The sequence below is a fragment of the Anser cygnoides genome, chromosome 1 (genome assembly GCF_040182565.1).
Source record: "Anser cygnoides isolate HZ-2024a breed goose chromosome 1, Taihu_goose_T2T_genome, whole genome shotgun sequence".
Classification (NCBI taxonomy): Eukaryota; Metazoa; Chordata; class Aves; order Anseriformes; family Anatidae; genus Anser; species Anser cygnoides.
The window spans coordinates 121,125,835-121,151,341 of NC_089873.1; the positions used below are offsets into that span (position 1 = coordinate 121,125,835).

The window sequence follows — 25,507 nt, forward strand, 5'->3', positions numbered from 1 at the left end:
TTATCCATAGGTTTGTGGAAAAACTCAAAAATCAATCAAAAATGGGAAACTCTCCAGAAAGCAAAAACTGCAAAATCACAGATTTAAAATACCTTTAGGTTACCGAAAAATATAATCCTTAAGCCCAGATACTTTAAATGTGCCAATTACTAATTCCAGTTTCAAAACTAATCACAGCTAGCTGACCTTTTGAAAACTTTTAAGCTGGAAAAAAAATGCTTTTTTTCCACTTGTAAAACTTTCCTCAGAGTTCTGCCAACCCTTCCAGCAAAACGGGCTGAAAAGGGGGTGAAACAATGGCTGATATTAAACCGAGGAACATTCTTTTTCCCTTTGCACTGAAATCACGGCGTGGCACGTGAATCGGCCTCCCCCGTGCAAGCATCCCCTTAACCCCAGTTCTCCGCACCCAGGCAGCTCTGCTACGGGCAGTCCTGCTCTGCTGTCATGTAGAGAGCTGGTCCAGCACGTCGTGAGGGGTTGAGGTGGAGATTTCAGCCCTGCTGAAAGTCCCTCAGAGTATGGCTGTGGTTCCACGTGAAAAAAACAAAAAACATATTTTCTACCATGTAATATATATATTTTGAAGTAGCTACATCAAAACAAACGTGTGCTTGAAGCAGCTCACAGCTGCAAAGTTGGACACCCGTAATCTACAAAACGCCAAAGCAGAGGTTGCCTGAAGCAACTCTAATGCAGCCCCGTGCCCATCGCGCTGGCCTCAACAGCCTCCGCACGGCCTAATCCTCTTTTTCCGTGTCGCCTGCCCCTGTTTGTTCCTGCCCTTACACTCACAGCCTTAGCTCCGTGCCTGACTGTATTTCCTTGACACATCCAGCGGGACGATGCTCTGATACTGCACGATCGCCTCCAGGCAGTGCTGCCGTGCACGTTAAGCAATCATCACATTCACTGCTCACCTGGGCGTTTTATCTCGCTGCACGCAGCGCGGGGAAGTGCCGGAGACGTGGCCACCACGGAGGCGTTTGGCAGAGCGGGCTGTTAAGATTCATGTCAGAGCCGGTGCTGCGCTTTCCCCCAGCTCACACCTTGCTGCCGGGGCTGCAGCACCATCTCCTGGTTCTCCTGCTGGGCAGGGGGAGACTCCTGCTGCACCTGGAGCTGGTTCCTGTCTCACGACAATGTTTTGCTCAAAATCAGGCCACCCCGCCACTGAACTGAGCATCGGTGCAGTTTTTGCATCCACGCCGAATCACATCCCCTGGACAATGCCAGCAATCAGGTAGGGGACAGGGGGAAGGGGTGCTGTCGCCTGGTACTTCCTCCCTGTGGTGTCAGAGAGTTAAGCAGTGACGGGGGGACAAGCAGGGACATACGGCCCTCTGCCACCTGGCTGCCAAACCCCTCTCGGATGATAAAATGGCCACATCCAGGCAGCCACACAGCCCCCCCACGTTCTGCCCTGGCATGCCGGACACGTTCAGCAAAGGTTCACCCACCAGGCATGGGCACATCTCCACCGGCTTCACAAGATCTGCACCCAGGGACACCCATCTTTTTGGGCGCTTGCCTGCACCTCCTTGATGAAGACGTTGAGTTCACTGCACTAAGCGAAGCAAATTGCTGATGGGCTTTCACTGCGAAGCAGCCTGCTCCAGCGCTCACCGCGGTACGATCGCCTCCTGTTTGTGACAGTCCCGCCGCCTGCATTTTCAAACAATGCTGGTTTAGAACAACATTAACCTGAAATGGATTACTATCGGGTTGACTGCCCCTTGGGGTCTAATGAAAGGCATTCATTAATTCTCAGGGCAGGAGAGCTAATTACTTTTTTTTTTTTTTTAAATAAAAAAAGACCGTGCTAATTGCCAATAACTTTTTTATTGAATTGGTCTCGTAAAGCCATTTTTTTTTTGGATTTCCCTTTCAAACTGTAGCACCAAAAGTACGTCGTCCAAAACAAATAGGGAGTGCAGGGCTGAAATGGGCTTCACCTCGCAGGCAGAGAGGAGGCAGTCCTTGGCCCTGACCGCACCAGAGACTGCACAAAGGTAAACACAGCAGCACACAACGGGAACCCACTGACTCAGCACGCTGGCTTCTGCATCTGGAAGAAGGACTAACACATCCAGCGTGTGGATCACAGCAAACCTCGGGATGAAGAAAATTCTGGGCAAGTTTTGCTTGCTTTAATTACAAACAAAAAGGCACCAAATAATCATCATATGTTCTTTTGACCAAGCAATAACCCATAAACACGGTGAGAAAAGTAAATCCCACAAACGCACACCAAGGCTGTAGGAACAAACCACTCCTGCAAAGCCTCAGGCCATGCCATGGATTTATGCTGGCCACGAACATCACCGCCTGTGCACTGCAATATCTGTTTTTTTGCAGTCTTACAGTCCCTACAGCAGGCTGAAAAACCTCCTGTTTCAAGCCCTTTTAACTGAAAAAACAGAGGGATATGGGTTTTGCTCCTTCTTCTCCCACTCCAGCGGTTCTCCCACTGGGCATCAGCCTTCTCTCGCACCATGTCTTCTGCTTCTCTCCTCAAGAAGATAAAGCACCCGAACCATGGCTTCCTACGCTGCCAGACAGAAAGCTGTCTGTGCTTCCCCTCTGGAAACACTGCATATATTTAGATGAATACTCTCCTTTTTATGAAAACATAGGGTATTTAAATATGACTTTTCACTTCTGGAGAGGATTTGGAAAGGCTTGATCCTCAGAAGGTGGGTGGCTTAGCACTTCTGGGAAGCTAGCGCGTTTTGAAAACACTTCCAGGGGTTTTCCCAAAATCCAGTGCTCCCATGTCTTGGCCAAGGTGCTGTGTTATGTGAGTACGGGGAGTAAAGCCCAGCAATCTGGTGATTCAGTGGCTGCACTGGGAATGCGGTCACATTGAGAGTTACCATGTTGTTATCGCACACCGGGGATGCTGTCTGTGTGTGTGTGCGCGCGCACACCCCAGCTACCGACCACGCGGAAGGACTGCAGTCTGAAATAACTGCTCGGAGTCACCCACGGGTAGCTTCGGCAGAGACCAAAAATAGCCAGGCTGCAGCTACCGCAGAGCAGGCGGGCGTCTGCCTCGCCTCGGCTCGCTGCTGATGAGCGAGCACGCACCAAACCTCTCCAGCCGCGCTAGAGGAGAAGGAAACCCCATCTGAGTAAAATGCTTCTTGCTAGCAGCAGGACCAGCTACGACAGACAAACGAAAGGCAAAACCAGCAGCTTTTTCCTCAAAGTTAGGCCAGTTCGGTAAAAGCAGCCCTCGGAAAGCTGATTTCACACACATTTGTGGGGTAAAACACTTTTTCTGACCAAAAAGCGGGAGTGTTGTTGGTGTGTTGGCCTGGGCGTCCTGTTGTTTGTAACAACCTGGGTGTGCGGGTGTTTCCGGACAGGGAACGTGCGATCCTCGGCTGGTGTCAGGGTTGGCAATGGGGCTGGGACCTGCCCCTGGTTGATATTCCCATTTCTGGTACCACGAGGAGAGCAGAATTGGGCACACCGTGCCAATGTCCCAAGGGGGGAAGGTACAAAGCAAGGCTTGACCTGGCCCTGCTGGCTTCAGGCACTACCCTGAGGCCGCAGCGCTCCTCCCCAAGGACTGCGGCCACCAGCGAGGCCCTCCAGCACTGCGCGCCAGCTGAGGTCCTGAGATGCCCCCACGCCACGTCCCAGAGGCTTTCCACCGAGCGAGGAGAAAGGCAAGCCCCTGCCCCAGGGGGAGCAGCGTGCAGCTGCCCCATCCTCCCCGCGGTGCTCCACGACGCAGGACTCGCCGACGCTGCTTTTGGAGAGCAGCGATGCCACCAGCAGGGACACGCTCTGGTCTTGGGGCAGGCAACGGGGAAAGGGCAATGAAGCAGCAGGGCGGATTTAAATTTGTGGAGCAGCTTCCTCTTCTCTTATTTACAGCTCTCTGTTCTGAATTGTTTTTGAAGCTCAAGGACGGACTGGTGGAAGAGATGGCGTCCCCACACTTCAGGGTCCCCTACACCTAAAGCTGCTCTCACACAAAAGTACCAAGCCTTTTTGTCCCCACTGCCAACAACTTACAATAGGGAAAATGGAGGTGATGAATAAAATATGACGTGCTCACACGTTTCACGGGGTACAGAAGTGCATTACCCCGGGCACAGCCCTCAGCACAGGCAGCCCCTGGGCAGCACAGTAACACGAGTGACGCCGACGACTGCACACAGCCAGGCTCCTTTTAGCGCCACGCTAAAAAATGCAAATTGCGACAGAAGACGAATGTGAAGCTCCGAGCAGTAATCAAACACAGAAGCAGAGAACGAGTGGTGAATCGGAGCTTTTGGTTTTGGCAGCGGGTCAAATCTATAAAATCCATTACCTGCGAGGCAGGGGACAGGGTTTGGCACGGCACCGCGCCCCTGTGGAAGTGGTGCCAGGGGAGCAGCTCCTGGGAGACGTCGGCTTAGCCCTGGATGTGCCCAGATACCCCTCTGCCTGGTCAGCGGCAGCCCAAAATAACAGCCTGCCCTGGGACTGGGGTTGTTGTCGCCCTGCAGCCCATCCCACGTTAGCAAAGACCAACCCCGCTTTACACTCACAGCAGAGACCTCGTGGTGGCAGCTTGCACACAGGCACGGGGCGCCTGCACTTCCCGATTTAAACTTCTACAGGCCTTTGATCAGACCTTCAGGTCCTCGCACGTTCAAACGAGAAGGAGATGAGTGCCTGCCTTTCCACCAATGCGGCAAAGATGGCTATTAGCCCCCCCGTCCCCCTTCCCCCCACCCACACGCTTACCAAAATCAAAGAGATGCTTAATGCCAAAATCATGCGCAGCGCTAAGGACAGGATAATTAAACGCTGCAGATTGTATCAGTCACAAGAAGAAAAATTGCAAAGCAGAGGGTATGTATTTGTCACATGGTGAAACCAGCTGTGGAAGGTTTTTCTAGGAGCTTTGAAACAATTCCAGCTCTTTCATTTTTTTTTTTCCAGGGTAATAACATTTTTCTGTCAAAAGCAAGTTAGTTGTTAAAATATGCATAAAGGCATGTCACTCCAAGCTGTGCACTTGTGTTTCATTTTCACTTCCCCCCCCCCCCCCCAAAAGAGTTTTGTTACAACTAAAGAACAAAAAGGAAGCAGCTAGAAATCTGTAATGGTTCCATTTATTAATACGTATATCACAAATACTCACAATATCAATGCATTCTCGTTGGCATGCTAGACAGAGGCATTATTAAAAAAGTCCTATTTTTTAAAAAGGTTTTAAACTTTTGCTTTCCCCCAAAAATATTTCATATGCCTGTTGGTTTATTTTTTTTGTGATTTTTTTTCGTTGTTTTTATTTTGATTTGATTCAACAATGTATTTGGTGGCTGCAACCTCAATGCAAAAAGAAAGAAAAAGAAAGGACGGGAAAAAAAAAATCTGAAGGCCGCAGTACAGCACGGTTCAGTTAGTTCATAGCTATCTAATAAAAATAAAGGAAGCAAAATTACTGCCTTCACGGTAAGCAACAACACAGCTTAGTAACAGTATTACACAGGATCAGGTTCAGAGGCAAAATGCACTAGACAAAGCCTACCGGGATACGCACTAGGCATACAACACTGAGTAAGAATCAAAGATGTAGAAGAACACCAGGAGCAACGGTTCCCTTCAAGCACAACATTTTAACATCATTTTCAAGTATCTTTATGTTATGTTACCGATTCCTTTTGTTTTTTGGGGACGGGGAGCGGGTGCGGGGGAGGGGGAAAGGGTGAAAACCTTAGTAAAGCAATAAACAAACCAAGAAATTAAGGTAAAACCGAAAGAATATATATTTCATATACCGGTCTTATATGAACGTGTGCAACACTTATTAACGATGGCGAAAGGCTAATCGCGCCCTCCAGTCACTACATGCACAGCCTGGCCGATGCTGTTAATGAATTAATTACCTGTGTTAACTTACAATGCAACTACTGCGTGACGAGGAGCAGACGGACGGCGCCGCGTCCTCCGCCCGGCCGCCAGCACGGAGGTCGGGTGTGGAGGCCGAGCGGTCCCGGCGGCTCTCGGCGGCACGGTGGGACTTCACAGGATGGTGGCAACACTACACGGGGGGCAGAGGTCGGGAATTCGGGGAGGGGGGCGGCGAGCGCGGACGCGCGCGCACGTGCTTGCTTGTGGTGGGGGGGGTGTGCGTGCGTGCGAGAGACAGTGTGTGCTATAACATTCGTGTCAGTCTTTCTTGGGTGCTGCTGCAGGTCCTGGTCCTGAGACAGGCTCTGGACGTCGGGCTTCTGAAAGACTAGATGGGGGGGGGACAAAAGGAAAGCGCTGGGTTGGCTCGGCTGCGGACGGCAGGTATTTCGCCCTCTCCTTTCAAGAAGAAAACTGAAATGGCAAAACATTCAATAGGATGTTACCCACCCCAACCCCTTTTTTTTCCCCCAACAGACAGAACATTGGGATGAAAAACCCAAGCAAGAAATCACGTGGGAAGACTTAATTCTTGGTGAATTAAGCGGCATTTCCTGTCTTCAGCAGAAGCAGCGCATACAGCACACCGCACAGGAAGCGGGCACGGCTCACCTTGTTACACCATCTCGTACTGGTTAGCAGTAATAAACCGGGACAGGCAGCACGCCAGCAGCATCCCGATCAACTGTTCCAGACAAGAAGAGAAGCAGAAGAGAAGAAGTTGGGTTAAATGAATGCAGGGCAAAGCAGAGGCCACGGCAGGCAAAGATTTCTTGTCCTGGTGTTATCGCCCACAACAGAAGTCACCCCCTGTTTTAAGGACAGCTCCAATCAGAGGAGCAGCATTAAAATCTCGTCCTTCCTCACCGGATCCTCCTCTGGATTGTTACCCAAGCCCCCTTACATGACAGACGGCACGTGTTTTTACTACTTTTCAATCCTGTTGCCATTCCAGGCCCAGCCAGGCACGGACGGGCAACCAGCGGGTGCAGCAGCATGCTGCCGGCTGCGTGTCACTCACCGGCTCCACTGCGGGTCCTGACGCCCCAGGGTAGCTATGCTTTCTTTACAAACGATGCAGCACTCGATAAATGAATGTTATAAATCCAGAAATAAAACAATATAAAAAGAAGTCTTTCACTGTTCCCCTGGATATTACTCAGATTATTGAAAACAGATCCCTTGCCTCCACTCTTCAATAACCTCTCAGTCATTTCAGCGTTTCGTGTGCTGCAGTTTGTTAGCATTTTCTGCATATGCCAACAGCATTAACGCGCTGTGCATAACTCAGCCTCCCTTTTCTCATTGGGATTGGTCAATTAATTAACTCACGAGCATACCCAGATTGTCACCGTTCATCACCGGCCACGGGGCGAGGCCAGAGGGCTGCCTCCGCACGAGCATCAGCCTCTCCCTGACTTCGCTCCAAGCAGCCGCAGCAGCTTTTGCCAAGGTTTGGGGTCCCCCAGCTGCTCCAGCTCCCTTTCTGGCGCCGCGGGGTGCCTGGTGGGGACAGCCCAGCTCACGGAGCAGCGCTCAGGAAGGCAGATCCCAACCCCGTCGCGCCATCAGGGCTCCGCTTCCCCTTAGACCCTGCAGAGCGCCCGCAGCTAATGGCTGGCTGGCTGCTCGCCCAAATTGGCTCCTTCTTTCATTTCACGCTTGGGAGTGTTTGTCATTTCCCCTACACAATCAGTGCTCCCTGTAAACACTATCATCATCAAAATATCCACCTTCTCCACTGGCCAATTGCTTGATCCCCTGTTACGCTACACCTGCATTACATCACTTTACGGTTGCATCTAAATACTGAGACCGCTCAAAGGCTTGAAAGCGCTTGCCTCCCCCCTAGTAACATTTCTGGACACGGCTGTAAGAAGCACAGCTGAGTGACACTCCGCTTATGTCAGAGTCAAGCTGGCATCAGCCCAGAGCAAGACCAAGCCCGGGTACCACAATTCCAGATAAACTGTTTTATGCCCCTAGGATGTCACATACCCGGTCAGGCCACGCTCCAATTGACGGAAATTTGCCACATAGCACTCCCCCTCCTATTTCAGGGTCTGCATGAACCAAACCCACCACAACTGCTCCAGAAACAGCACAGCACCAGGGGTGCTGGTGTCAGATCATGTACCACCATGACTGCGCTAGGCATCTGAGAAGGGCAGGGGGTCTTCCCTAAAAGTAGCCTGAATCTCTGCCGTCGCCAACACACCCCCCTCCGATTTTGCCACCAAATAACAAGGATGATACTGCCTTTGATAACCCTTCCTCAACAACATCCAATAAAAATCTCAGCTACTAGGCTTTGCGGGCTGTATTTTCACAGCTGCCAAAAGAGATGTGGGTGCTGGAAACACTCCCCAGCTTTGAAAATCTTACTTGACACCAAGAAGACATTTTAGCCTTTTCTACTCAACCTCTCTAGACAGGTGTTCCAGCAGGGAACTGACGCAGCAGCTGGCGTGCTCACAGCTCAACCAGGAGCCCGTGGACCAGTAACAACGATGCCAGCATTATCCGTCTGGGCTTTGGATTTCCATGTGTAAATACCCCAGTCACTGGGATGATTTTATCAATTTGGCAGCTCGGAAAGTGTTGCTGAAAACCCATTACGTTCAGTGGGTTTACTAGAGGGGCTTTATCAGTTCCAGTGCTTGCTTGTACGATGTTTCTTTATCTCAGCTCCAGTTTTGAGAATGAGATTTCTTATACCGCATGCCTGGTGTGCAATGCTCCACGCCTTGACACCCAGAGCAGAGTTAAGTAACGCTGAGTGGCACTGTCCCACCTGCTTTGCTGTTCCCTTCTTATGCCTACAGTACCTTTCATTCTTCTCACCTTCCTCAGCTGGTCACACAAGTTACTTCCCTGACTTTTTGCCCTTTTCACTACAATGAACTCCACAGTCTATTTCATCCGATTTATTTTCACTGAGCAAATTCCATCCCAAACACAAAACCGTTCCCCCCTCATCCTACAATGGCCAACAGTGTACCTACATTCAAGTTAACTCATCTTGCTAGCCTGTGCCACGAGATCCTTATTATTTCCCATCCCTCACTAGAGCTTCGGTCTTCCTTTGTTGCTATTTCAGACAGCGTTACATTGCACAGTCCCAGACTGCCACAGAGGGGAGGAAAGTCAGGGCAAAGCCTGGAAAACACGGGCAGTTGGTCCTGCTCTAGCACCCAGTTTATGGCCACCATTGTTCCCTAACACAGCCTGCTACTCCTGTCAGGTTTACACGGGAAAGACGCTGCAAGCAATACAAACAGCAAGCATTTCTTTTCCACATTCGACTGTAGAAGACCTCCCCAGCTATCTTTAATTTGGGATTCTTCTTCTTTTTACCGGCTGCAACTCTCCAATAAGCGATTGTCTAAGTTTTGTAGCATCTGCAGGCACACAACAATGTTTTGATTTAACCAAGTCACTCGTAAGATGAACGGCAGGTTACACATGAATGCATCTTCCTGATCTCTGGTCCACTTATTAATTCCTGGCCCTGACTATATGCTGATTTACACATTTAAGTCATTATAGTACCATAACACCCAACTTCTGTATTTCAAAAATAATGGTCCGCATATCAAGCCATTGCATACACTGATTTTATAAGGCACTTCTACCCATCACTAGGGCACAGCAGAGCTATAATAAATACCTCAGAAGTACTTTGAACACATATAAAACCTTGTATTTTACAAGGTGTGTAGACTTTCACACTGAACCACAAGAGCACTGTCCCTCCTGTACCAAGAAGAGGCGATATTGTATTAAGTTGCTGAATTTTCCTCACGGTGCTCTTTCATTACAGCCACAGCTACAAGTTCTCTGTGTTTGAATCAGGTTAGAGGCTCTCCATCTGTGAACCACAAATGAGCTCCCTCCACCCCCTCTTGCTCTCCGTGTTTGCTTCATCACTTGCAACCTCTGCTCTTCAGATGGAAGCCCCTTATCCCATTGTGTAGCAGGTCCCCGCAGCTCCTTTGATACACCAGAGGAACCAGCATAAAAGGGTTCCAGCAAAGAAACTAGCTGCTAGAAGTTGCCTTCATTTCCTTAGCTCCCATCATCTCTCAAGTGCCCCATCTCAACTTTTATCCACTTATTAATTCCTTTTTTTTTTTTATAGTCCCATTTTTTTGAGCTCTAAGAATGACAAAGTTCAAATATCACTCCACCAGGGAAAGTGCCAGATTTGGTTCTGTAGTTGTCTCCTCTCTCACTTTTTCCTTTTCTTCCCGCTTTTCTAAGATTACCTCGGTCTCCTGAAATATTACACAAAACCCAGAGAGTTTGTCTTGATACCTCTGGTCTTGCTACAGGAAAACTTGAAAATACTGACAAATTTTTTGGCTTAGAGCGCTGGAAAACCCACATCCCCCAGGTGCATCTTCCTTACTACCATTCTGTTGGCAAAAGTTCACTCCCGACAGCTCAATGCAGTCCATACACTTTTCATTTCTCCGTGGTACCTAGGAGTAATCTTAGGCATATCTTGGATCTGATCACTGAAATCCATCCATGGCGACTTCCTAGCAATCCTATCTCCTACCACACACATGATGACTGTTTTTTAAATATAATTATTTCACAGGAATTAAAATTGAGTGGAAGCTATCCTGCAGGACACACTTATTACATCTTATTATACTGAAGAGAAACTGAAGTGCAATTTGAATTTCCATTTTTCCATTTTGTGTCTTGGTATCTTCACCATTTCTCATTCTTTGGAACCCCACCAAAATCTATAAATACAGATGCGCTGAAGTAAATTTGAATTCATCACCGCATCAGGTAAGCTAAAACTGCTTTTTTATCCATCAGGAATAACAGTATAGTTCAATGACTTACCTTGCCGTATTCTCAATATGCAGAGCTTCAAGCGTCCTGGTTCCCTGCCTCTGTTTCATACGACAGCACATTTTCCATGTCACGTGCTGCTTACCCCAGCCAGCCTCCAGTGCCGCGGTACGCCTCTGGCACAGGTCCTATCTCCGTACTAAACCCGCAGCGATTGGTCTTTAGAAGCAGCCGACTTAGTGTTATATTCAATTTCAAGTCGCACGTTGCATCCCGATAAGGATCCAACTCCCCAGCCCGGGTGCAACGGGGCACAGAGCTGCACGCCCCTCCCTGGGGGCTGTGCCAGGCCAAGTCTCAGCCTCCTGTCTCCGGGCAGGGGTTGCAGCAGACAAGGTTAATGATGTCTCTACCAGAACTGTGTCCACAGTTAGGTAGAAGTACTCACAACTACGTTAACATACAGGAGGGCACAGCACCTGGCTCCCAGGCCTTCAGTACAGAAGAAAGGATTTGGCTTTAACATTGCACTGAGTATCCTTTATTCAGGGACCCTAATGACTGTAACCCTCCCCCCCTCCCCAAATCCCTCTCTTGCACCCCTTAAGCCAACGCCTGCACTGTAGTTTTATCTAGGAAAAGGTCTTCATCATCCACGCTGCTTACATAATGTTATTCTCTGTTGGGCAGAGCAGTGTCCATTTTGCTGCTCTGAAGAGCACCTGCTAAACGGAAATTATCCCAGCTGAAAGTAAGCGTTGGCATCTGATGCCAAAAACTATAAAATTGTATTTTATTATTGTTATTTCAAACCCGAGACGCAGTGCCGGCTTCTCAACATGCAGACAATGACAGCGACGCAGCGGATTCGTTAAAACCCCGACTGTGACTGGGAGGTCTGTGCCAGGCCTGCGAGATGTAATGCCATTACATCAGCCTTCCCCGCTTCGGAGAATCAGCACATTCCCCATGCTAGTCAACACCTCACAAATCACGCGAAGGAAAGGCCCTTGAGCATGCTTTGCTGGAGACGAGCGACACGTCCTCATTTGCCTCTTATTTAGATTAAAACTATTCCCAGTAGGAAGAGCAAAACCTCGCCTGCAGCGGGAACGCTGCCTGGCACTACTGCCAGCCAGGGCTAACCTGAAACCAATTTGTAAACACCAACCCTAATCGGGTCCAGCAGGACAGATCAGGCAGGAAATGACAACTGGCCGCCTCCTCTTCTTTTTCTATTCTTCTTTCTGTTCAGCACACGCACCTTGGGTTTCCCTCAGAGCCGCAGCGGCGGGGCGCACGCCCCTGGGTGCTGCCTGCAGCCCGCGGTGCTCACCTCGCCCCGTGCCAGCAGGCTCCCGCTGCGGGGATCACGCTCTGCGTGCGCTGCCCGCCCCCGCTGCAGCACCGCCTGCCTTCCCGCACGGCGTTCACAGAGCGACTGATGACCTACAGCAAACAGCCAGGCGCGTGCCAAAACGCTGACAACTCCAGCTGAACTCCCCCTCCCAGCTGCAAGCAACTTCCAGGCAAGATGTTTCTTTGCCTATCATATGTGCGGCAGACTGACTGAAGTTTTCCACATAGTACCGGTCCTGATTGAAGCATTTACCCTAGCAGCACATAAATGACTCGTAAAGTGCTACTCGTCCCATTATTTTGGAGGGTTTTACATTAGACATTTAAAAAGATGTTATACAGCCTTCTAGCTGTCTAGAAACCAAAGTGAAATAAAGAGTTCAGAGTCCTACAGAAGTAATCAAGTTATAATCGAGGTTGGAGAAGAGTTTCAAGACAACTGTGACCATTCAACAAGAACTAGAATAGACTTTTTAAAAAAAATCTCTCCCCCTGCTCCATGCACCAGCTCCAGACTTCTGGTTTTCACTTTGGATCACAAAGAGCTGACACCCACGTGCATGCTCTGGGTGCCTTGAGGTACGGTGAACTAAGGTTTACATTCATATAGAACAGGATGAAAAGTCAAAGCACGGGGCTTCTCACACATGAGACCAAGACAAGAAGGAATCAGGTTTATAGATACGCCCAAGGCAGGGCAGGCAGCTGGCCTGAGCCCACCCATTTTCAGGGCTACCTTGGGTTGTGCGTATGGTGACCATGAGGATGTGGTGGCCATTTTCCACACAGCTTGTGGGCAGTTACTCTGAAAAACCTGGAGGCCACAGTAAATGCTGAGTGAATCAGCCTCAGAGAGCTCTTATAAATACCATGCAGCTAAGCACAGACCGAACAGATGGGGTAGCCAGGGCAAGAGGGGAACTACAGCCCCTCCATCTACTTGCCCACCACCAGGAACAGCACTGGAAAATCACTTCTTCCAGTGCAGCACAGGATAAACCTGCATCTTGCTAACTGAATCCATGAGTTTTCAGAAGTCAAATAATTTGTCCTAGCACCTCACTTCTTCATACCCCTGGATAAACATAAGTCATTCAAGAGATATTTGTATTTCAGTGTTGCCTCAGGACCCAGGTTTTTAATGTTGTGTGAATGAAGCAAGTGAAAGTTGCATGACAGTTTTTGAATATGACACTTGTAGTCATACCACATACTCTCCACAGAGAGAAGGCAGAGTGCCTCTCAAACGTAAGTGGATCGGACATCAAATACATCGTCACACATTTTGCTGCACCATTCTGTAAGCACTTTCGCACTGCCTGTGTTTCCCCCTCTCTCATTTTTGCACATTCGCGGGAGAATCCTTGCCATCATGCACAAAATGAGTAGTATAAAGGAGCACAGGTCTTGTTGAAAAATGCAGGTATTTTCCTGCCACTTCTTGATTAAAAGATTCTGACCAGTCCTTTAGTTTCCCTAACCTATGTCTAGGTAAAGACAGTTTGAATATCAGAGAGCAGCAAACTTAGCTCTTCTCCTACCCATACCAAACATTTTAGTGCAGGCAAGGAGCTGGTTTAATAATCTGGTTTTGGCAGATCTCTGCTCAAAGTGTTCAGAGCTACAAGGAAAAAGAAAGATCAATCACCAAAACCCAGTGCCCCTTGCAGGCTCCCTTTTCCCCTTCTCCGGGATGCAGAGGCCTGAAGGTACACTCTTATTTGTATTCTTCATTCCTTTAAAAAATAGTAAGAGAGCTTAGAAGATAGAAGCTTATCCAAACAACGGACAAGCTATTTGTCTTCTTTGCTGTTTATGCTCCATTTAAGCCAATGTTTTATTGGGTTAACCTCTGTGTGACCCGGTGAAGGGACAAGTTGTTTTCCTTGAGCTAGTCATTAGCTCAACCGTAACTGATATTCCCAAGGAGAAACTTCATTTAAGTTGAAAAAAAGAAAATCAATGAACAGATGACCTCAGGACTAACGAGCATGCTGCGCTCAGTCCCTTACCATAATCCTTCCTTCCTTGATGTCAGGATAAAGAGAAAGAAGAAAAAAAATGGGGGAGGAAAGCGTTTATGCACTTACCTGTGAGAACGCAATCCCAAAAGCAACTCCAGCTATAATTCCCATATTTGTCTCCATAAAACTGGTCACCAAATCGTAACAGCCCTGGAAAACAAACATAGTAATTCTTTGTATAGATCTTCCCTGGCATGTACACATACATACATACCTCTCATTTAAAATGTTCTTGGGCTAGCCGATGTTTTTGCTGTTATTTCCAACAATGTCACCTTTATTTCTAACAGCAATTCTGAGTGAATGATGGAACATGATGACAAAAACAGCTCTGCTTAGAAACAAAGGCATCCGAGTATTTTTAAAAGCTAAATGTGATGTTGCACTCATTTTCATAGGTCGTATTAAAGAAAGACAGTTTGCAGTGACTGAATAAACATTACACCTTTGATTTAAAACCACACCAATAATGACATAAAGTCATGTTATAATGCAATACAGGTGCCAAAAAAATGAGTAAATGGTGCTGATCTCTGAATATTCCGGATGTTTAGTACAAGCTTGCTTCGGGTGTCCAGTGAGGCATTCTGCTTACCTTCATCAGTCAAAGGAGACCAGGCAAGGTTCTGAGAGGTACACAACTTCAAACTATCTAACAAAGTTATCAGGTGTCTTGTATGAAGTTTCCTGGTCTGTTTGCTTTAGGACATAAAATTCCCTGTATACCTCTCCAGACTCAATTTTCTATCTCTAGCTCAGACCCTGACTCCATCAGCGGAATTGCTTCCTCCTACCCCAGCTCATGGCACACACCAGTGCCAGAAAATTCATACATGTACGCTGCCCTTCTCTTGGACAAGCTTTTTTGAGATGTCCTGCCAATGTTAGCTTTACCCAAGTTTCTCCAATTGCCTACTCTGCTCTTCAAAAAAACCAGTTTGAAATTAGTTTTCCTAGTTTGTGATCCCTAAATGAATCTAAGCACATGACAAAAAAAAACTTGAAAAAAATATCCATTTTCTTTTCTTACTAACTCATTTGCCCACACAACACAAAGCCACATCCCAACCTTTTTGACACACTTCCCCAAAGGACCAACAACACTCTCAGCATAAAGTCATTCCCATGGCCTTGCATGTAATATTATAACTTTATCCACTTTATCAGAAGTTGGAAACAACAGAAGTAAGAGTGAGCTCCCCTTCCCAGTTTGGACTCTAGTCCTGTACTGGAGATACATCTCTACATTCCCCCTCCATCCACACACTACTTCTGCAAATACTGGAAGAACTCTGCATGATTTCAGAGCATTACACTGCTTGTGAAAAGTAACAGCTAGAAGGAAAGGACAATGTCATCTGTTGCAGACACGCCATTCATGACCTAAATTATATCATTTCTTTAACCTCTTCTGTAATATCAGAAGACATTTTATTTAATCCTGGGAGTAATGAAGTGGTAAACCTAATAGTAACTGAGGACCAGCGCAGCCATAATTCAGTTCTGAAATGTTTAAGCATATGTATTAATTATGTCTTACAACACTATACAGTATGTTAGATTCAAGCTTGCATATTTAACACATCAAGCAACTATAGCTGTGCGTGTGTCGTACATATTACGAAATGAGATTAGATTTCTCAACCAGTTCTTTCATTCAGTCTGACACGCTTAATGTTCTCCTAGCTTTTCTGAAATCTGTTCTGTTCAACAGCCTTCAAGAGAAGCAACATCTAACAGCAATGGCAATTTGAGGGAGACAGAAGATCTCGCTAAAAAAACATGCAAGTGAGATAGGTGTGATCATTCTCCTCATCTGAAGACCGTATTTTCCCAAATCACAATCATCTGTTTCCTGAAGCGCATTGCATAAATATGGCTAATTTCTCTCCTTGCTGTGCACATGAATAAGAGTGCAAGAAGCAGTAGTACAAATGTTTGTGAAGCACTGTGTGCATATATCTGAGTGCTGATTCAGAGGTCAGAAGTGTAGCAAGAATATGATGATTCTTCATACGTCTGTTCCTTTATTAAGATTTTTGAGAGAAATAGTTTTTGGGATTTGCTGGTAAGGAGCTCTGAAGATTAAAAGCATAATGCAAACTTCAATTAGCTAATCCTAATGACAACTTTTAAAGTTAGGTATTAGTCCCATCTGAGATCAGGAAACTGACAGACTAAATGATTTACACAAGGTCACCAACCAAGTTAGTGGCAGAGTTTGCAAAGAAAACCCAGGAATGTTTTCTTTTAGTCCTTCAATTAGATCTTTAGCTAATCCTCTTTGGATAATGTATCATTATTCTTCGGGCAAAATAACCCTTCCTCCAGCTTTACTTTTTATTCTCACGCCCCTTTCAGAAAAATCCCACCTTGCTCAAGAGTTAGGGACAAATCCAAGATCCGACAATTGCTAAACTTCCCCATGGTAATCAAACCAAGTAACGAAGTCAGCTGCCTCCCGAGGAATCAGCAGTTCTCTTCCACCAGGTGACTCGGGCATTAGACAAGAGGCAGGCTGAGGAGCAAGCATGACTGCAAGCGAGTCACTGGCACTGGACAAGTTCCTTCATCCCACAGCTGCTCCCTACACATTTGCAGGTGTCCTTTGCCAGGAGGAACTCACAAATGGACAGCGATTCCTCTGTGCATGCAGAGCATGGAAAGTAAGCCTGGCACTTTTGGGAAACACCAGACTGGTAGTGGGAATGCAAACGACACCTGCACTGTTATGCAGCCAGGAAAGGGTCAAAGAGCATGGCCATCCCCGGACGGATCCCCCGTTAGAGGACAAGGCGGTCTCTGAGGATGCACACACACACCAGAAAGCTTTCCTGCCAGGGATGCTGGCTGTACTGCACATCCCATAGATCCACACCCATCCTGTCTCTCAGTCTTCCCACTTTTACAAAAATATAAAGTTACTACAAGTTCATAAAGTGTGAATGAAAGGAGTTGCTCATCCTTGATATTCTATACTTATATTCTATATCTATCCTATATACATGCAACCCAGCAAGATTACTTTGCTGGTGACGACAGTGAGCTTCATAACAGATGAACGTCACTAATGTTCCAGTTACATCTGCAACAAGTGGCTCTCATTAAACTATTACAGAAAATAAAGTGGTTAGAACAGAAAAGGTCAGTGGGAAATAATCCTCTGTTATCCTTTCTTTTTTCTTTTTTTAATACATGCTAGAAGATGTACGCTTGACTGGTTTGAAAAAAAAAAGGTGTTGCAGGCTGTTCTCAGCCACCACTGCAACTTTCTGATCTACAGGTGACTGAGGTGAAAAAGACAGAAACAGAAAACAGAGAGGCATTTCCATATTTCCCGTTATCTACTCAAGGCATTTTCTTCTCTTTTCTTTTTTCTATGCAACACTGAAAACAGAAACAGCAAAGCAAACAGTTCTTAACTCTGAGGTACGCTGCAACTTAGCTTGGTGATTTGGCTACAAATTCATTAATTTTACCAATACACTGTCTGTTGCTTTTCTTGCAAATCTTAACTAGAAAGAAAGAACTGATGATGCACCAGCAATTAAAGGAAAAACTTGAGCTGCACTTCTGCAGTCCAGTGTCTGTGATATATGCTGTATTGTTTTCCCTTTATTCCTCCCTTTCCTTGTGCTTTGTGTATTTTTATTCCCCAATTATTCATTTTCTTCCTCTTTTTCCAACCTGCTTTCCCATTCCTGTGCTGTTTTCCCAATCTGTTCCTTCAGGTGACCTCAGGCTGTGCTTTGAATGCAGTGGCACACGTTCAAAGATTTTCTTAAGAGCCACTGTAAACGTACCCACACAAACATACACTTGTCAGTCATCCCTGTTTTCTCTGTTTGGGATGACAATTATGCACTGTCATTTCTAGTAACACTTCTAGCGCTGAAATTTCAAGTAGAACATAAGCAAGAGTAAAACCTGTCCTTCCTTCCACCTAGACACATCCTTCTCCTGAACAAAAAAGCACAGCATTCAGCAGGAGAGCACAGAGAAGCACTGAACGACCTAGCTTTCAAGGGCAGCCAAATGCATGTGCTGCACACACTCCTTTGCCTGATCAGCACTGCTTCTGTGTGCAGAGCTGTACCTGAATCAGTGTTATGAGGAACGGGAACAAATTTCCTTCTCATCAGAAATGTCACCACAACTGGTCATTTGAGAAAAGTCAGCTTAAGGAATTTGAAAGCAAGTGAGGAGCAAAGCCCATCCTCACCATCACTCTGCCCCAAAACACATCCTTACCAACCAAACATTTGAAATGAAATGCCACTGTTCCACTGAGGTACTGGCTGGTTTCATAACAATTGCCCTTGGCACAACGTTACTATTACCTTCTGGTTTACTTTAGTGGCAGCCACGGTCATATTGCGCAGATCCTGAGTATTACAGTCACTGGAGTTCATGCAACAGCTTGTAGGGATGCCATGTTTGAAGAAGTAAGGGCTGGTGCTCCAGTTGGTATAGCTCTGAATGCCACAGCAGCTCAGCTAGAAGGAAAAAGAGGCAGATTAAAATAAATTAATAAAAGAAAACAAAACAAAAAAACAACCACAGAATTGAAACTAGTACAGAATCATCACTGCCCACTTAAACTCATAAATAAAATAAAGGCAGGTTCTCTCCAGATTTGAAAAGTAGATACTAATCCCCACTATTTATCACAGAAGTGTCCAGATCTCCCATCAGGAAGACAGGAGCGGATGAACTACTAAAAAGGTACTTCATGAGAAGAGCTATTATTTGTAACATTTAACAAAGGTCCAGTCATAAAGCCCTCTTTTTTAATTGAAGCCATCTTTTTTTTCTTGTTTTGCTCATTTATTTATTGGGTGAAAGATGATTCTGGAAATTCAGGATAGAGCCTCACCATGTGGTCATAAAAAATGACCTTAAAACCCCAAAATGTTATAAAGTATTAAAATGAACACAGACAGGGTCAAAGCAGTACAAATTCCTAAGGTGAAGCAAACTTCCCTAACTCACCAAAATAATTTCTAGGAAAATTCACTGAGCTGTAAATAGGAAATCATATGTTCACAGAGTGTGTCTATAAAATCAGCTGAAAAAACATAAGTCGGGAAGGATGGTTCTGCTCTAGATGCTAAACCAGAAGACTGTCATTCAAAGATATGGAGTATGTGCTGAATTTTCTGCATGAAAAAGGCTTATAAACGCAGTTCCTGTGAAAACAGAGCTACAAATGGCGTGAACATTTTGCTATGACAGAAACACCAGACAGTTACTCAAAACTATTTAATTCAGCCAACTGCAAGGAATCAGAAATTCCAGCAAAGAGTTAACATTTCTCAAACAGGCGATCTGACAGCAGAATATACTCTATTGAGACCAGCACTATAGTCTGCTAGGCTGGAGGAGCCAGGTTAGGGGCAATTTCAAATGTGCTGAGGGGCACTAAATAATAGTTGTCATCTCTAAGATAGACCTATAAGACCTCAATACAGTTACGTTAAAATTTCATCCACTTGGCAAGTTCCAATCCTACGAAAAGCCAACTGGCTCAAAACATGTACTGTGAGCTGCAGGGACATCTTTTGGCTACGGTATAACTTCCTGTGAGAATTTAAATGTGAATTTTACTGCCCTTTGCTCCAGTCGGTGGACTTGGCCCCATGTGTCTGGCCACCTCAGATTAGTTTGGCCATGCTGCAGCATTTGCTCATGCTCTACTCTCTGCCAGAAGGTGAGGAAACCTCCCATTGCTCTGTCACTGCACCCCTCAGGTCACGGAGCCACGTTTGTCTACCCGCTTTCTCTTCAGACAAAATACACTCAGTTTCTTCCCTTAGCTCATTAAGTCTCCTCTGCCAGCCTTTCTTTGTGCTTGCAAACAGAACAGCTGCAGTTGATCAGCAATGCAAGATGCTAGATTACAAAATCCTGTCTGATCCAGCTCAGATTTACAACATTTTATAATCCTATTGACAGATTTCCCTAAAGAATAAGGGCTGCCCACTTTCTACCACAGATAAAACTGACTCCTAAATGTAATTCAAGATCTGGGTGAACCACAAGCAAGAAGGACAGGCCCCATCTTTATTGGACAGCTTGTACTGAGCTCATTAAAATTTAGCCATCTTCTACAAGCATGTCAGTTGAAATACTTCTTCTTTCGATCAGTTTTGCCACTCTCTAATTTGGGCTTACATCAGTTTGTCTGAATCAATCGTAAAATGTTTCCATGCCACTGGTACATGTTTTTTAACATAGCCCAGGCACAAGATCAGAGGTAATTGCAATTGATTTGACAAAACAGCAGCATTAAGAGCGTACCACCATGGTGCTGTTGCAATACTGGTTTTGAAATATTGCCATTTGGTATCTCCTGCTGCCTTGGGCATGGTATCCAGCAAATCTCCCAAACAAAGCAGGGCGTTCTTGGAGAGACTAACTACTCTACAACCAGTAGATGTTCTGGGCAAAACCTATTTTTACTGGTGCATATGGGGAAGTTCCCATTGACTTTGTCAGGGCAGCATGTCTTCTCAAGCATTCAGAAGCCTGATTTCTTACAGCAAAAACATGCTATGCAACCAGACAGGGCTATAATCAGAACTGGGGAGCAAGACCAAACCTTAAATGCTGCATTTTGCTTCTGAAATACAGCTTGCAGATTGAGTTATCAGCACTTCATGTTCTGTGATCAGATCTGAAGGTATGCTTTGTTTCTACTTATTTATTCATTTTTAATCTCCAAAATTCAGACTTACGCTTTCCTGTACATTATCCACTGCATGGCTCCGCTCATCGTTCTTGTTGTAATTCTGGATTGCTTCAGTGTATGTCCTAAGGAAGGTATCCTTGATCTAAGAGGGGAAAACAAAACAAAACAAAACAAAACAACAAACCTGCCAACTTGAAAAACAAAAAGCGTAACATCCGAGGCACTTTTTCCAGGAAACAAAATCATTTCTAAGCTGAACGAGGCAATTAAACCATCCCTTCACACTCTTTCTAAAGTGTGCTTTCAGAGATGGCAGAGCTCCTTCTTAACCGTCAGGAGTCTACTCATGGTATTTCCCAGGTGGGGGTCTATCAGACTTGGCCTCTTCAAAGAACACTACCCTAGCACACTGCTATATATTTTTAAAAACAGAATTCTGACATTTTGGTTGTTAGTGTAAAAACACTATGCATTGAGCAGGTTATTGGGATGCCTGGGGCATGGATATACTGGTTCTGTCGAACAGGGGCCCTCTAGAAGGAAAACCAGACAGCAAAAGGATGGCTCCATGAATCCTACTTCAAAGCAAATGCTTCAGAATCACAAATCCTTGGCATACATAAGGGGATTGAGGAGATCCCATGCATGGACCTGCAAACTGACAGCTTCAGACCACACAGCTCAGGTTTTAACCATTCTTGAGACTGGGAGAAAATTGTTGGTTTTGAGGATTTTCCTTCCTTTTCAAGACAAGCAGCAGAACTAGCAGCAACCAAGAAAAGTATAAAAATGTGACCACTGAAGGCACACGAGAATCATTAGTGGTTAACCAGGGAAATCCCTTAAGAAACGTGGGGAAGATATGGAGAGGAAGCAGGTGGATGTATCACAACCCGCTGCAGGTGCTAGGAGAAGTCAAGCTTGGCAGGTGACCAAAAAGGGATTGGAAAATGACTTAATCTACAAGAAAGATGCTTTTTCCCCAACTTCGCTCCAGCACTGTGTTTGAAGGAGGCTCCATGCTTCCCTCTGCTCAAGCGTGCCTGATGGGAGCTGGAGTTTGGTCAGACTCCTTGGCACAGCACAAAGCAATGACTGAGATGGCACAGGCCCAGGCCACGACCCAGAAACCATCGTCCTCACTAAGCACGCCCTGGGGAGCCAGGAGGGCACTGACTGCCTTGAGAACAGCACTGGGGCACATGGTGAAAATAAGACTTTTCACTACATGCAGGACAACATCAAGCAGGCATGAGGCAAGGAGCAAAATCATGAGCTGTTTGGGGCTGTCTTCCCAGCTACATTGCTTTGGTGCCCAAGGAGTTTATACCCACAGCAAGGTGGGGGACGGAGCTATGTCAGAAAGCCAAAAATAGCGATTTGTGCAAAGGAAGAGAAAGGAAGCAGTCTGCACATCTCTACCAGACAGACCCAGCCAGGAGAGAGAAGACAGGGGCCTCAGAAGAAACCATGAATCCCATGACATGGCAAACGTTATCCCCAGCACCGAAGGCCTTTGCTTTAGGAACAAAGCTCTCTCAGGTGAAGAAGGTCAAGCACATTGCTACGAAATGTACTTCAGTTGGGTGGTAAAGGGGATGCGTAGCAGGTGATTTGGTCAACCCACATGGTTGTGACCTTCGCAAGAGACTGCCTCTGCCAAGAGGGAGCAGCAGCGTCACGCCAAGGCTGCCACGGTTTAGGCCCGATGACATGGCACCTTGAGCAGACGGGCAGGTCTTTCAGGATCAGACTAAAAACCATCCACCACTCGTCACGGTAGACACCACAAAAGGGAATTTTCACATCGAAAGAGGAGACTAGAAAAGCAGTTAATACAAAGACAAGAGACAAAGAAGGTCTCTGGGGTTGTTCTGGTTCAGTATTAATGGCATGTAGGTGTATGGACTTAAAACCAGAGATAGACCTGATTAGAGTGGATAAAGCAGAAGTGCTACTACAAATCTAGACCGTCATGTGTCTCTAAAGCTTCTTCCTGTCCCAGTTTCCTACCTCATGCTATTTCTAATCTCTCACTATTCTCAGTATAGAAACACAATCCCATTCCACATCCTCTCCCCGCTCTCCTCCCTCCACTCCCCCCAAAAGAAAAAGATTTACAATACATCGAGTCTGATCTGACGTAAAAGTGCTCTCTGACTTACACGAACAAGTGCTTGCCTGGCTGAAGAAGCTGTGTTTAAGAAAAGATATAAACTGTTTTGGAGTCTTCAGCATAAGTAAAAGAGTAAAGATCTTACATGATGTACACACAAAAAAAAATGATAGCTCCGGAGTAAATATCAGACAGCTGAGGCCAAGAGCTTTGGCTAAATCCCTTCATTTGGAATCGTATCATTTTTTAAGAGCTGCACACGTTATTGTTGAACATCGGCCGCATCCCTGGAGATGCATATGGAGCTGCTGAACTCAGCGACCTACAAACTGTCCACGCTCCAGAGCACTTCTCAGCAGCTCCTGCCCAGGGAAGCACTGCTACATGCAACCTCAGCACATTTCCACCTACCTCGTGGCGAAACACAAACCCTGAAATGCCAGCCACTAGCTCAGCCAGGAACACCAGGGACAAGAACATGGCATACTGAAAAGAGAGGAGGCAAGAGATGTCAGAGGGGGACAGGCTTTTGTCTCAGCACAAATACTGCTCAGTTATCACACAAAATTTAATTTAAACTTTCTGATCTAGACACCCTTTAAAGACATTAATAAATGTATTTTAGCATGATACACAGGTTACTGCAGGAATATATTTTATGCATTAATGCAACTCACAAATTATATACATTGTCTAATTGCTAGGTTTTCTGACCCCATATTTTTTAGCATTTTCATATAAATTAAAACACATTCATGTACCAGAAACAGATCACAAGCCACTAAGGTTTTGATCTTGCAGTAAGGAATACAAACAGACCCTTTTTATTTGTATGGCACTCTGCTAAAGTAAATAGGCTTCCCCAGGTGTTTTGGCTCATGTTTATCTATCTCTTGCTGCTAGATTGGGATTTCCAGCCTAACTCCTGAAGTTTCTCAAATGAATGAACTGACTGACTTCACTGGAAATATTCTCATGGTAATAGTAGACAGATGCCCCATATGTTTTGCTGAGCCAAGGCCCGTGTTTGGATTTGGGAGTAGCATTTGGATTCAGAGCTAAATAAACTTTGAAAACAGTGGCTTTCAGTGTAGCTACTCACAAACCATCAAAAATACATCTAGGCCAAAAAAAAAGTAAAGAAAAAAATGCAAAGTGGGGTGGTAAAATCTGAAGTTGGGGCTTAATCTTCTCATGAGAAAATGCCTGTTTTCTCCATGTGCTAAATAACTCAACAGTTATTTTAAAAAGGAAACATTTTAAATTAAATTCAGTCCTAATAGGATTTAATGGAAAGAGGGAAATTTATTTTAATAGAAGGTTGTTAGGGAAGGGAGGACAGCAGTGAAGACAGAACTAGAAAAATCATTCTCTACAACTAATACTGCTGTCAAATCACTTCTGTATTCCATTCAGGAAAGAAGTAAGGTTTTGTAATATTTCTCATGTGTACAATGAAAATAAAACTATGTGTTTGGAACAGCAACATGCCACACTAAGTTAGAGGACATACCTTTAAACAAGTTACATGACTAACAGAGCAACTAGCAGAGCCTGATTTCCTATGGATTTATATATTCTTTCACACTTTCCCATCTGGACTGCAGTAACTCTGACAAGCCTCTACACACACCCTGACAGCACATCACCAGCAAGAGACAGCAGTGGTGCACCTACGATGGTGTTAGGTACACGCCGACTAGCCATCCAGACGTACCCGCCGATCAATCTGCAGCTCCTGCCTCTCCCCTGCTGTGCCATCACTTCAGAAAATTAACTCTCTTTAGGATGTCCTTTTTAAAGCCCGCTTCACACTGGAGAGGAATCGTCTCATCTCCTCAGGAAATCAGCCCTAAATACCACGGCAGCAGATGCATCTACTGTCAAGCCCTTTTCCACCATGTCAGTGTTTCACAAGTGGTATTTCCACCCTTCAAATCGTTATGCATTTTAAATTTTGCTCTTGAATATTCCTAGGAACACGGTTCATGATATAGGTTTGTTTAACTGCTAGAAACTTTGCATTATAAGGTGAGCTGGAAAACTTGGACAGAAACTTGTAGCAAGAGAGGTTAAACTGGTTAAGATGGCTGCTGTACCTCAGCTTAGCACACCTTGACTCCGTGGTGCTTTTGAGATGTGGAAAAACATACAGTACAGAGCTGTGCTGTCTGGGGTTGACTTATTTTATTCCAGTGAATATTAGGAAAAAAGCAAGACTGGTGTGCATTTAGAAGGTACCAAATATTTTTCCACGGATTTCACATCAGAGACTCCTTTAATCTATATTTCAAATAAATTTTACATTTATGGTGCTGTGAACACTTTTAAGATTGTAAATACACCTGTCTGGCTCACAGAAAAACAGAACGACCGTAGAACTGCTCGCAGAGCAGCACTTTACCCTTGCTCCCAACCACACATGGGCCTGTATGCTGCGCAGTAGCGAAATTCATTCAAACTCAATCAACAACTGGTTTTGGCAAAGATTTTTTTTTTGCTTCTTTATCCAAAAGACACACGTGTTGAACATTAAGACCCATAAAATCTAGCGTATGTGCCTAAAAAAACATGTTAACATCTGGT

General features: G+C 45.6%; 1 protein-coding gene across 1 annotated transcript in view; it reads right to left on the reverse strand.

Annotated features, from left to right (window-relative positions):
• Window positions 1-5,101: 5,101 nt before the first annotated feature.
• TSPAN7 (tetraspanin 7) overlaps window positions 5,102-25,507 on the reverse strand; it is a 93,842-nt gene continuing 73,436 nt past the window's right edge. Inside the window, exons 3-8 of the mRNA XM_048052825.2 lie at window positions 23,333-23,407; window positions 20,852-20,947; window positions 18,455-18,610; window positions 14,181-14,264; window positions 6,532-6,604; window positions 5,102-6,247 (exon numbers count right to left, since the gene is read on the reverse strand). Of these exons, the coding sequence (XP_047908782.1) occupies window positions 6,536-6,604; window positions 14,181-14,264; window positions 18,455-18,610; window positions 20,852-20,947; window positions 23,333-23,407 (480 nt within the window). The 3' untranslated portion in view covers window positions 5,102-6,247; window positions 6,532-6,535. The remainder of the gene's footprint in view (window positions 6,248-6,531; window positions 6,605-14,180; window positions 14,265-18,454; window positions 18,611-20,851; window positions 20,948-23,332; window positions 23,408-25,507) is intronic.